This window comes from Vulpes vulpes, chromosome 2, assembly GCF_048418805.1.
Source record: "Vulpes vulpes isolate BD-2025 chromosome 2, VulVul3, whole genome shotgun sequence".
NCBI lineage: Eukaryota > Metazoa > Chordata > Mammalia > Carnivora > Canidae > Vulpes > Vulpes vulpes.
The window spans coordinates 17,756,702-17,769,645 of record NC_132781.1 but is presented as its reverse complement, the minus strand read 5'-3'; the positions used below and the strand labels follow the sequence as shown (position 1 = coordinate 17,769,645).

General features: G+C 48.4%; 1 protein-coding gene across 2 annotated transcripts; it reads right to left on the bottom strand.

Moving 5' to 3' along the window:
* Positions 1–3,853: 3,853 nt before the first annotated feature.
* LOC140597723 (lysozyme-like protein 6) lies at positions 3,854–9,219 on the bottom strand. 2 transcript variants are annotated; one of them, XM_072746969.1, is made up of 5 exons: positions 7,717–8,131; positions 7,042–7,200; positions 6,067–6,132; positions 4,351–4,439; positions 3,854–4,256 (listed from the first exon to the last, which is right to left on the bottom strand). In XM_072746969.1, the coding sequence occupies exons 1-4, from the start codon at positions 7,739–7,741 to the stop codon at positions 4,435–4,437; spliced, it is 255 nt and encodes an 84-aa protein (XP_072603070.1). In that variant the 5' UTR covers positions 7,742–8,131; the 3' UTR covers positions 3,854–4,256; positions 4,351–4,434. The 2 variants fall into 2 exon arrangements, 1 of the variants encoding a protein (XP_072603070.1); XR_011999582.1 differs by lacking the exons at positions 6,067–6,132; positions 7,717–8,131 and adding an exon at positions 9,068–9,219.
* Positions 9,220–12,944: the final 3,725 nt, after the last annotated feature.

Here is a 12,944-nt window from a genome sequence, read left to right as displayed (position 1 = left end):
TGCAGCACTGGATCCCACAACCCCAGGATCACGCCCTCAGCTCAACCACTGAGCCACCTACGTGTCCCAGCACTATTAATTTTTTTTAAGATTATTTATTTATTTATTAGAGAGACAGAGAGAGACAGAGGGAGAAGCAGGCTCCATGCAGGGAGCTTCACGTGGGCGGCGCTAAACCACTAAGCCACCAGGGCTGCCCTATTAATTCTTCGCTGTTTGTTCCTGCATCCTTCTCTATCACTAGTTTATAAGCTCCTTTAGTGCTTGTAGGAACCATATCTTATTCTTTTCTCATTCCTAGAACCAAGTACATTCTGTTGTTGATTGAGCGAATGAATGAAAGAATGAGTGATAAGAAAATGAAACTACTTTCTCTAGCTGAAGCTGCCTGCTGGGAAGGAGAAATGAAGACAAACTTTTAAATGTTGAGAGCTGCTGGGGAGGCTAATAGTGAGGCATAGTGGAGCTGTTCTGGACATCAAGGAAGCTTCAGAAGGGCCCTGAGCCCCCGAGTTGGAGAGATAGCTGTCACCTCGGATAAGCTTGCCAACCAATTTTCTTCATGCTACTGAAAAACGTTCTCAGGTGCCTTAGACCTTTCCTTGATTTATTTTATTTAAGACATTATTCTTTTTTCTGTTATTTATAAAAGGCAAAAAACAACAACAAAAAGCCCAACCAGGAACTATGTGTAGTTACCAAAGTATTAAAGAACACATAAGTAAACTGGATAACAATTCTGGAAAGCAGGAGTAATAACCCAAGGCTCTGTGTTAAATAAATAAAGAGGGTGCCTGGATGGCTCAGATGGTTGGGCACCTGCCTTCGGCTCAGGTTGTGATCCCAGGGTCTTGGGATCAAGTCCTGCCTGCATCAGGCTCCCTCCTCATCAGAGAGTCTGCTCCCTCTCATGGTATCATTCTCTTTCAAATGAATAAATAAAATTAACAAAAAATTTCACATAATAGTAAATACAAGCAACACTCTTCTCGTGAAGATTTCCTAAATTAAGAGGCAGCATAAAATGACATGTGATTCATTATTTTTTTTTAAAAAAAAGGATTTTATTTATTTATTCATGAGAGAGACAAAGAGAGAAAAGCAGACACAAGCAGAAGGAGAAGCAGGCTCCATGCAGGGAGTCCGATGTGGGACTCCAGGATCACCCCCTGGGACAAGGCAGGCGCTAAACCGCTGAGCCACCCAGGGATCCCGGACACCAGATTTAACATCAATTGGGGTTTGATCTCTCCCTTCCAGTTGTTGTCATGAACCCTATGTAAGCCACTTAACTATCCTGAGTTCGAGTTTCTTCATCTAAAAAAAGGAAAACAAGTAAAACAAAAACACAAAAACAACACGTCCCCCCAAGGAAACCAGAGGATCCATGTAGCAATGCACCTGGAAGCATCCTGTAAATCAGGAGTGCTCTGTGAGTGCTAGTCTGTTATCACAGAATTCCGCACTTTGTACCAGCGGAGTTAGGAATTTCCTACTTGACCCACCTTCACTGGACAATTCTGAAACAGATGCTTCTCCTGACATGCCTGTTGTGCTCTGTGAGCATCCCTTGCTGAATAAAGCTTGATGATGGCACAGAAACCAGGGCGGGCCAACGCTGCGTTTGGGAAGACTCCTCCGGAATACAGAAGGCCGAGCTGGGAGAATGCTGTGAACAGAGCGCTGCGGGGTGGTCCCACACCAAATAGGCACAACAAATTTCACGCCCAGAAGCCAAAACTGCCCGTTCCCTCATATTCCCTAAAGCCTCTGCACTTCTCACTTCACGAACAGGTTTTCCTCTGCAACCCTAAGATTCGAAAAGCATTAGAAGGCAACAGGCGCTGGCTGTGGAGCGCTGCCCCTCAAACATCTCCTGGGGCTGGGAGACCGCCGAGGTCCCCTCTAGAACCCGGGTGCCTCTCAGCGGAGCCTACAAAGCGCCTGAGCGGCTAAGGCCAGTCTCCAGGGCTCCGGGTCACCGAGGGGGCGGCCTTCTCCCTCCCCGCTCCATCCTGGCTCGGCTCAGGGGCAAGGCCTCGGCCGGCCGAGGGTCCGGAACTTAGCTCCCACACCAGCAAGGTTTTATCACTGTCGGTGGGAAGCGCAAGAGACCGACTCCGCCACCCTCCGGTCACTGCTCCAAGGTGCCCCCGCGCTTCTTCAAGAGAGGCGGGGCCGGGGGGCGGGGCCGGCTCGGCGGGAGTGGGGAGGGGACCGCCCCGCCCCCGCCCGCCCTGGCCCCCCACTCTGGGCGGGTCTCTAACTCGACTTCCCTCCCGCAGCCCCACCGCGCCAGAGTCCTAGAGTTTCCTTCTTCTCTTCAAGTGTATTTTTAGGGTAGAGTCCAAAGGGTGAGCTTCCAGGATCCCAGGGTACGGTCATCTCTACAGCGACTGGCGTCAGCAGCACTGCCAGAGAAGATTTAGAGTACTAAGCAGTTAGTAGTTACCTACTGACCTTTAAACATTTAGATTGCTCCTGTCGCCTGGCTGGCTCAGTGGTTGGGGGTTTCCTTCCGCTAGGGCTAGGGCGTGATCCTGGGATGCCAGGATCCGTCCCACCTCGGGCTCCCCTGGGGGAGCCTGCTTCTCCCTCTGCCTATGTCTCTGCCTCTCTCTGTGTGTCTCTGATGAATCAATAAATAAAATCTTTAAATTTTTTTTTAGATTTCTCAACTCCGTGTGGGAAATGATCACTAAAGATAGAATACTTTGGCTTAGTGCTTTCATGAGGGACGCCTGGGTGGCTCAATGGTTGAGCATCTGCCATCGGCTCAGGGTGTGATCCTGGGGTGCAGGATTGAGTCCCACATCAGGCTCCTTGCAGGGAGCCTGTTTCTCCCTCTGCCTGTCTCTCTGCCTCTCTCTGTGTGTCTCTCATGAATAAATAAATTCTTAAAATCTTTTAAAAAAAAATGTCCTGGGATTTCTAAACAGTGGTTTTTAGAATGGAGCTGGTCTTTGATGAAGTTTTCACCAGTCCTTGGCAAAACAAGAAAAGGACCATATAATCAGGGTATATATATATAGAGAGAGAGAGAAAATAAATTTATATATATATAAAACAAAATCTATTATCCTAAAAAAATGACCTTCATTTTTCATGCTACAAAATTGTTTTATGAGGCGTTGCTGATAGAGGATAATTTTATTTATTATTTATTTATTTATTTATTTATTTATTTATTTATTTATTTTTAAAGATTTATTTATGTATTTATGATAGACATAGAGAGAGAGAGGCAGAGACACAGGAGGAGGCAGAAGCAGACCCCATGCCGGGAGCCCGACAGGGGACTGGATCCCAGGACTCCAGGATCACGCCCTAGGCCAAAGGCAGGCGCCAAACCCCTGAGCCAACCAGGGATCCCTAGAGGATAGTTTTAATGAGTGCTTTTACTTGAGCTTTAAAATAAAAAGTTGGAAATCTTAACCCCGCCTTAACTTTGTTGATGTTTTACTGGTCTGTGAAGTTCAAGTGAAGGCCCAGAAGTAGGGATATCAGTGGCCCAAGTGGGACAGTTTAGTCAAACAGTGTTGTTAGCTATGTGCAGGACATTCCTCCAATGGCCTGTTTTCTGTCTTTGCATTGTCCTTATGCACGTTTTTCTCCGCATTAGCACATTCAGATCCCAAATAAACATGCCTTTATTTTCTTAAACATCTAGATTTTAGCCCATTCTCTGAAAGCACCCCCAAATCATTGGCACCTGGCACCATCTCTTGACCCCAGCCAGCACTACTTTCTCCACCTCAATATACAAGACCCTAAGCCCCACCAATTATCTTCTTCGGAATCTTCTTTTACTCTGAAAATAGTTGGCTTTGGAGGAATAACCAGGATCCTGATACTGTTTTAAACCAAAAATTGTAGATTTTATTACCCATCTCATTATCCATTGTATTCATTGTACGTATCCACTCAATTATTATACCCATTAGTTGAGTACGTCTCCGCTTCTCTGGGTAGCTTATAAACACCTCAAGAACAATAGTTGTGGTTTATTTTCCTTCTTGGAGTGCCTGCCACACTCTTAGATTAGCTACTGGAATATATCTAGAATTAAAAATGAATAAATCAACACATCCTTTGCACAAGGAATGCTTTAATAATTATCCAAATATAACAACTTCTTCATTGTGGTCCTCTTGGTTTGCAAATGAGAGTCAGAACCAGAGGCCTGGGTCCAGACAGGTACAAGGAGGAAGCCCGAGACAACCATTTATTCCTGGGGGATCCGGTCAGGTTTATTCCTAAATGGGAAGGAAAGAAAATAACGTGAAGCGGAGGCAAGAGGAAGGAGAAATGAATTCCTGAGTGAGAAGAGGAGCTCTGGAATGACTCTACCACAGCCCTGTGTCCTGTCTCATCCCAAGAAACATCCTGTCATCCAGTAGGAGAGTGGCCGGCCTGCACAGTGCAAATTCCATGCTACCCTGTGGAGAGAACACAGAAAACAGGTTCTTGTTTTTACTACCCAGTAACCTCCTTCTGCACCTACATGACCCAGATCTTAGAGCAGTGCTCAGAATCCCCTTCATTACTAGCTCTCTGCTTTGACCCCCCTGGCCCTCTGCTTCGTCCCTTAAATTTCCCCTATCTGTAGTCTTTGTCCTCTACTTTCCCCAACCGATATGCTTCCACATTTTCAAGTCCTTCTCTTCCTCTGAAGTATGAGAACACCATTGTAGAAGGCTGAGAGTTTCTAAATAAATTAAAAGGTAAATAAATAAATAATCAATCTCAGGTGCAACCATTGACTCTCCCTCCAGAACAGGTCAGCCCTAATAGCCATCAGTGTCCCTTCTGCGTGGTGTTTCTAGAGTAGGCAAGGCACTTAACTCCCTCCATCCTCACAGACGCCTGGAGGCCAGTTGTAGTCAACTGGCCAGTTGTATATACAGCCAGTTGTATTCTGTGTGTATCCGGTTTGAAGTACAGAAAAGTAAAGTAAACATCCTAATATCCACCATCCTGGACAAATGCTGACAGGAATATTTACATTTACAGAAAATGTTGCTGCCAATTAGCGAGAGGGGACCCTGTGGCAACCGTGACGGTATAGCTCAATTTCACCCAGGCCTCCAGCTGATGGAACCAAGCAGGGATCTGCATCCAAACTGAACCAATCAGGTTCTTTATCCCAGGCACTTGGACAGGGACTAAGCCTAGGCAGTCTCTGTTGCTGCTCAGCCCATCCACTTGGGGCAGCCAGAGTGTGTGCTGGGGAATGTGGAGCAGAGAATGCTGCTCTCTACCAAGAGAGTAGTGAAGCAAATGCACCAGGAGGCAGAAACTTGCCAGGAAAAGCTGGCTGACACTTTCCAGCTCTGCTTCCACTACCTTCTGAGGTCTAGCTGCACCTGTGTAAGCTCAGTGAGACACCTTGTGCCCTCAGGAAACAGCTCCCTCAACTCACTTGAGTTACTTTGTTACTGCATCCAGAAGAGTTTTATTTATTGATTTATTTTTTAAGGATCTATTTTTTTTCTAAGATTTTATTTATTCATGTGAGACACACAGAGAGAGACAGAGACATGGTCAGAGGGAGAAGCAGGCTCCCTGATGTGGGATTCGATCCCAGGCCCTGGGGATCACCACCTGAGCTGAAGCCAGATGATCGACCACTGAGCCACCCAGGTGCCCAAATATTTATTTATTTATTTATTTTGAGAGAGAGAGAGAGAGAATGACACAGCTCTAACGGGTGAGGGTCAGAGGGAGAGGGGAAATCCCAAGCACACTCTGTGCTGAGTGTGGAGCCTGACTCGGGGCTTAATCCATGACTGTCAGATCATGACCTGAGTGGAAATCAAGAGTTGGACACTCAACTGACTGAGCCACCCAGACACCCCCTTCTAAAATAATTTTAGTACATCAGAAAAAGACCCAGGTCCTGGGTATTGTAAGTCAGAGTTCCAAGCCCTGCCACTCTCCCACATTTTTCTAGGCTATAAAAGGGTCTAGTCCTTGCCTTCTGTGCCTTTCTCTGTCACTACAACCTTCCCAGGGCTCTGGCTGCTACCTTAGCCCCACAGTGTCCTCCCCACCAGTTCTTCATACCCCCTGCTCCAGACACAATCTTTTTTGCACAGCTGATGGCTGAGAGAAGATTGGGACTCAGTATGTCTGGAAGGGAGAGAGAGAGAGAGAGAGAGCACCTGTGAGAACAGAGGACTAAGACTGAGGCAGACAAGGCTTGCTCCAGCTCGCTGGGCTTGCCCCTGCCCTGGCATGTACCCCCCAGGGGCTGAGTATTTCCAGATTAGGCAAAGCCTCCCTCCCAGAGGCCTATTTAGACATCCCCACAATGGCGACAGGGAGTGGCTGGGGGTGAGGCCAGGAGGGACAGGACAACTGTTTACCCCCATACTTCCTAGTCAGGGTAGATGGTAGTTCATGCCACGTTTGAGGGTTTCCAGGGAAAGGAGATGTCAAAACAGGCAGCATAGAGACCAAGGTAAATCTTGCCTGATCAGGGAGGCTCTTCAGATGAAGAGTCTAGGGATATGAATCAGAGTATGAAAGAGGAGAGAAGGTCCAAGTCATGGACATATGGAGCCTCCTGGAGAGGCTCTGAGGTGGGCAGTTTGCACTTGGCCTTTAATCAGACATTGGCCAAAGTTATTACTTGATGGTTAGAGTGGAGCCTTCAGGGCCACCAGCCTGGTATTCGGCACTGGTTCTATGAGCCTCAGTTTGCTCATCTGTAAAGCGGGCATCATAATAGTTTCCATCACATGACACGCTGGGTGAGATGGGCTCTGCAGGTAAAGTGCTTAGTATATGACACACTCTAAAAAATATTGGCTGCTGCTGTTGCTCCTGCTCTGCTATTAACTATGCAGAGCTTTTCTAGATCCTGTACACCAAAGAATCTGCTAAGTGGATGGGCACTACAGCCACTTGTCAAGTCCTCTGCTCAGCAAAAACATTCTTGGACTCCATGCGGCAGTCCCTCTGGGGACATTCCCAGGCCTTGAATAGGAAGAGAAGTTCTGTGAGTAGAGCTTTCCCACCCTGGGGCCCTGGCCAGACCTTGACAGTCCTCGTGGCAAATGTTTTCTGAGTGACTCCGGTAATCCTTGCAGCAGAAATGCCTGTAGGCCTGGAAGATGCCGTAGTCGAAGCTGCCGTCTGTGTTTTCATGTCCCTTCGATATGTTGAATTTGCTTTCCACAAAAGCCAGACATAGCCCTTCAAACAGGAAGAAGAGGGTTTTAGCTTTTTAGGTTTTTAGAAGAGGTTTTTTTTTTGGGGGGGGGGTTTGAGCTGAAGGAGGAGGGAGATGGAGGACAGAGGGAGATCAGGAAGCAGAAGAAAGGGAAGAGGATAGACACCTTTACGGAGGGATACTGAAGGTAGACAGGCATTCAATTTTCAAAGAAGTGAGACTATAAATGGCAAGCAAAGACAATGGGTCCTCTTTGGGGCCCTTTACAATTACTGTCAAACAGCCAATCCCTTGGGGCCTGATCACCAGAACTTAGAGGGGATGTGTATCCAAAAAGCCCAGGAAATTATAAATTATAAATGTAAAGAAATGGGCCTGGGTGCCTCAAGAATGTCTAGCTACTCTGGGGGAACTTGGTTCTCTCAGTTCAAGGGCAATCAAAATGGTCAAAACTCAACGATCCAGCACGTACAAAAAGAGGAAGCAATTCAAAAGCCTCCAAAGCCACCTAGCCATCAGCTTCCCCAGGATCCACTCACCTACACTCTTCACAACATGTAACATCACGTCTAGTAATGTGTTCCCTGTGTTCAGTACTGGGACTAACTTGCAATCAGCTCTGGCTGGGAGGAGCCCCGGGGGAGGGTCGTCTCAAAATGCCAGGAAAACCTCCATGGGCATGGGTCTGTGACCACAGCCAACCCCACATAGTGCAACCCCCTGAGGTTCTACAGGTTACAGTCCAAAAGGAAGTGATAAGCTTCCACTGTCCCAGGCTGAATGAGTAGCCATCCCTCACCTTCCAGGTATTTGGATGATAAGGTACCATTGCAGCAGCCAACACAAGTAACATAATATGAATGCTAGAAACACAATCCTTGAGGACAGGTGCAGGAGACCAGACATTCAGGAAAACCTCTTGACCCATGGGACATAGATCTCTACTCCTCCACACTTACTTACCATCTGAGGCCCTGTACCAATCGAGCTACTCAGTAACTACCCGGCTCTGAAAAAGCACCTGGATTGGCTGTTGGGGGGCAGCAGGTGGGGCTGGCAAGAGACTGCACTAAGTGTTCAGATCACATGGGGACCGAATAAAGGGAAGAATGGGCACAGAGCTGAGAGGAAGAGATGGGGGCATGGAGGCCTCATTTTAAGAAGATGGGGTTGGGGTGGTTGGAACTGGGGCTGCAAGAGTCAGGGACAGTTTAGCAAAGATGAAGGATGGTTGGAGGTGGAAAGAAAGTATGTGGTGGGCTGGGAAGTGAGGGGTTGAGTCCGTGTGGACAAGAAGATGCATCGAAGACTTGGGATAGGGCTGAGATCAGAGCTATCAAGAAGGGGTGAGCTCAGCAGGGCATCCGCTTGGATGGCAGGCATTGAATAAGGGGGGGTGGAGGTGGGGTGTTAGGGCTGAGCAGACCTTGGGGGACTGGGATAAGAAAGCTGAGTCAGAAAAGGGGAAAGCCAAGGCGGTGGGGCTCAGAGGAGGTTGGCGTGGAGCACCGGGATTGCCACAGGGGCTGAGGGGTGAGGACGTGATGCTTCAGAGGGCGGAGGAGGATGTGTCTGCGCTCGGGGTTGGAACTGGACTACCAGGGCTCAAGGGTGTGGCTGCAGCAGCAACACCAGAGGTGAGGGGTGGGGGTACGTGCTGGGCGCGGGTCCCCGTCGGGAGAAGATGGAGGGGGCGGTCAGCAGGGGCTGTGCGGGCTGAAGGCTCGGCTCCGAGGGGGCAGGGTGCGGGGCTGGAACGGGGAAGGCAAAGGGTCCTGAAGCAGGACGGCGCAAAGGAACCAGGGGGCTGGGACCACGGACCGCGCCCGCCGCCCGTTCGCATCTCGACCCCGCCGCCCCTCCCCCCCGCCCCCCTGACCCCGGGGTCACCAGAGGGAGCGGGGAGGGGGCGGGGGTCGCTCCTGGCCGCTGCAGCCTCTGCGCCTCTGACCCGACGCGCCGGCCTCTCCGCCACCGACACCCGGAAACTGCGCTCGCGGCGCCTGACGCCATCCCGGCGGTTGGGCGCTCGGCCCCGCCCCCGGCCCGCGGAGCCAATGGCGGGGCGGGAGGAGCCGCGGGGCGGGGCCAACGTTCCTCAAGCCCGGGAAGCCTGGAGCAAAGGCTAACAGAGTTTTGAGCAGCTCCTGACCCCTGCCCTAGTAAGACCCCTACTCCCCTAAAGTGCCTGCCCCTGAAACTCAAGGCTGTCTAAAGAATTTGCTGCTTATTGCAGCCACCACCTGAAGATAGGGCCCCTGTGTCCAACTTCTGTGAGAGAGAAGGAGTCTAGCCTTGGTGAGTGCCAGTTAGCAAATCCAGATGGTTCCATCTGGGCTAACCCCCTTCCTGCCCCTTCCTGCCTTCTGTAATCTTTCACTTCTGACTATGGAGCCCCTACTCATTCCCTTCCCTAGTCCCTCAATCTCCCTGTGCAATACTCAGTCACCTCTGTACTTGCCCCAGTTGAGTTCCGTTCACGATGGACCCTTTTCCCTGTGCCACGGCAATATTCTATTACTATGGAAATCTGTCTGGACCACTTTAAGTAGTGCCTTGTTTGGTTTGTTTTTGACAGGGGAGATGTTCAGGATCAGCTTTTAAAATTAATTTGCTTATTTTTCGGGATCAGCCTTTTATATAAGCATCCCAAGGATGTTTGAGTTTAGAGGTCCAAAGGCCACATTTTTTTTTAAAGATTTTTTTTATTTATTCATGAGACACACACAGACAGACACAGAGACACAGGCAGAGGAAGAAGCTGGCTTCATGCAGGGCGCCCGATGCGGGACTCCATCCCAGGACTCCAGGATCATGCCCTGGGCCCAAGACAGGCGCTCAACCACTGAGCCACCCAGGGACCCCCACAAGGCCACATTTTCAGAAACTCTGTTTCCCTATGGGCACCCTTTCCTCTGGCACCCCTTTTGAATGGGGGCTATGTTTTCTCAGATACCTCACTGCCATTAGTCCATGCAGCTTTCATTCCAGTGAGAACATTCTGGAGGCCAAGCTAAGAATCAACTCCAAGTGCTTCTCCAGTCACTTCTGGGGATGACTGCATGTGATTGGCATCCAGTATCTGGTACCTTAACCTGCTGCCCAGCTGGAAGGACACCTTTTGTGTTTCTGACTTAGCCAGCTCTCCACCATGTTACTACTCCATGGAGACAACACCTTCGTTTTAGAAAGACTTTATCACCCACCCATTTGTTAGATAGTATTGGTTGGCTCTTGCTACCCACATCTATCCCCTTCTTTGAAGGTGCTAGAAGCCACAAACCACATTTCACAGATTCCCTTGACAGCAGAGTTCTGCCAATAAAATGTACCTGTGTGAAATCTAGGAGGTGAAAAGGAGGTGGAAACCATTCTTTCCTCCTCTGCAGTAGCAGATGTGCAGGCTACATGTTGGGACTCCATGTTGCCAGTCACAAGCTTGGGACCATGGAGGGCTGCAGGGACTTCAGCAGTGGGTTCCCGAAGTGTACTGACGTTTGAGTGGCAGCAGCAGCTTTGAATGTATGGAAAGCAGCTGTGGTAAAGTAACCTGACGCTCACCACTTCTAGCCCCACAGTGGTGAGCAGCCATTCCTTGTAAGACATTATGACCGGAGCTGATACCAAGGGCTGGATGCTTAACCATCTGAGCCACCCTGGCATCCCAGAAGTGGAGGGAGTTTTGCTTCTTCCACAGATTGCGCTTCATTATCCCTGTGCTTCATTATCTGTGTTGGTTGAGGAAGGCATTAGTAGGTTTGGTGGTGGGTGGCGTTGGGAGAGAGCCTGGTAGCACACATCTGACCCTTAGTGGAGTTAGGAGAGGCCAGTAGGGTGGTCCATGAGAATGGGTAAGTGGCACCACCAATATACTTTCTGAAATAAAGGACTGATGTGGGCAGTCTTGGGTAATTACCACCCTCACACATTTTTCTTTACCCTAGCCCTCCTGCCCCTCCCTGCTAGCTATCCTAGGGTTGGGATTTTTTTTTTAAGAAAAGAAACAAAATACCACAATATGAATTATCTATAGCTTGTAAGAATGAAAAACCCCCTATGCCAAGACGGGGCATATATTTTGTGCATGAGTTTGAACGCTCTGTAAAGGAGCAATTAAACTTTTTCATAATTAACTCATTTTAGAAAAGAATTATAAATTGTCCCCAATCAGGTACCCTGGTTCCTTGTTGAAAATCTCATCCTCATCAGAAGAATCCCTGTCGTGTAGCTTCTGTGCCATGTTTTTCTTCTGTGTGGCATTGAGAGGTCTGTACATGTCCCAAAACCAATGTGGCCACCTTCTCCAGAAAAAGCCCTCCTAGAAAACAGAAAGGACATTGTTAATTCTGCATTTCCCCTGCTCTCTCCAGCCACGGGACTTTATCTTCCTCAGATTTACCTGACTCTCACGTTGGATTGAACATCTCTTATGCAGCAGAGAATGAAAGAAGAGCCTTGGAGGAAACACATATGCAGACAATTAGTGATTCACGCCATTTCCCATGCCTCTCACAATGTGTATCTCTGGTCCTATTAGGACATCTCAGTCCATAATCACAGGAAGCAAAATCACTACAGACCCGGGATCCTGAAAATAATCTCATGCATGCTAGACTTCCAGAATTTTCCCATGTCTGTCCATAATGGCCCCACAATTTCTCTGGGGAGGCCTTTGTTAAATGTGGGTTGGCATTGAGTATAAGCAAGATTTTCATCCAGCTCACCTGGGCCCTTGGCCAAGTGCCCTCGTGCAGTGAACAAACTGTGCAATTATAACACAGAAGCACCTTACTCTCTCCAGAGGCAGTTTACTTTGGTCCCCTTTGGACTTTGTCTCATAGGCATCATTTGCTGGGGAAGAGGAGAGAGAGGTGTTTCTATTTTCCTAGCTGCTTTATCCTACAAGTTGATTCACACCAAATAAATGCACGAGGCCAACCAACAAAGTTACCTAACTCCCTGACTTTCTCACTGCAGGCTGTGGCTAATGAGTGAGTGAGTCATGAAATCAACTTAAAGGTCACAGCCAGCAGTAAAACATAAAATATTATTTTTGAATACAAACAACATAGAAAAAATCACAGGGTATAGTAAGTTTGACTTAGAAACTGCTTATGCTGGGACGCCCAGGTGGCTCAGCAGTTGAGTATCGCCTTTGGCTCAGGGCATGCGTGGGATCGATTCCACATTAGGCTCCATGAAAGGAGCCTGCTTTTCCCTCTATCTCTCTGCTTCTCTCTCTGTGTCTCTCATGAAGAAATTAAAAAATATTTTTAAAAACCTGCTTATGTCTTTACAGTATGTATGTACGGAGTTGTGACATAAAATGTAGCTCGCAGCCCAAGAACAGTATAATCAGAGGAGAAGTGCCCCTCTGGAAAGGAACCATCTTCTGACACTCAGTAGCAGTATGCCCATGGGGCAATTTACCTTCCCTTTCTTCTCCATTTCTTTAGTATAAAAGGAAGAGACAAACTGTTACCTAAGGCCTCTCCCAGTTAACAGTCTCTGGAGTCTGGGCAAAGGGAATGGAGAGTGGTGGATCAAAAACTAGGAGGAGGAGGGAAGTTTTCCTGCCACTTTACAGGAAGGAGTCCTATTTTTCTGCCTTCCATCAGCTTTGAAGACTAGCCCTCTTAGCCCAAGACTCTGTAGCCAGGCCTGATGGTCAGTACCAGCAGGAACAGGTGCACCCCACCCTTCTCCACCCTTTTTCTTTAAAGGAGTAGTGACAGTAGATGCTCTGTGTCAGTTCCATTTTAACTCA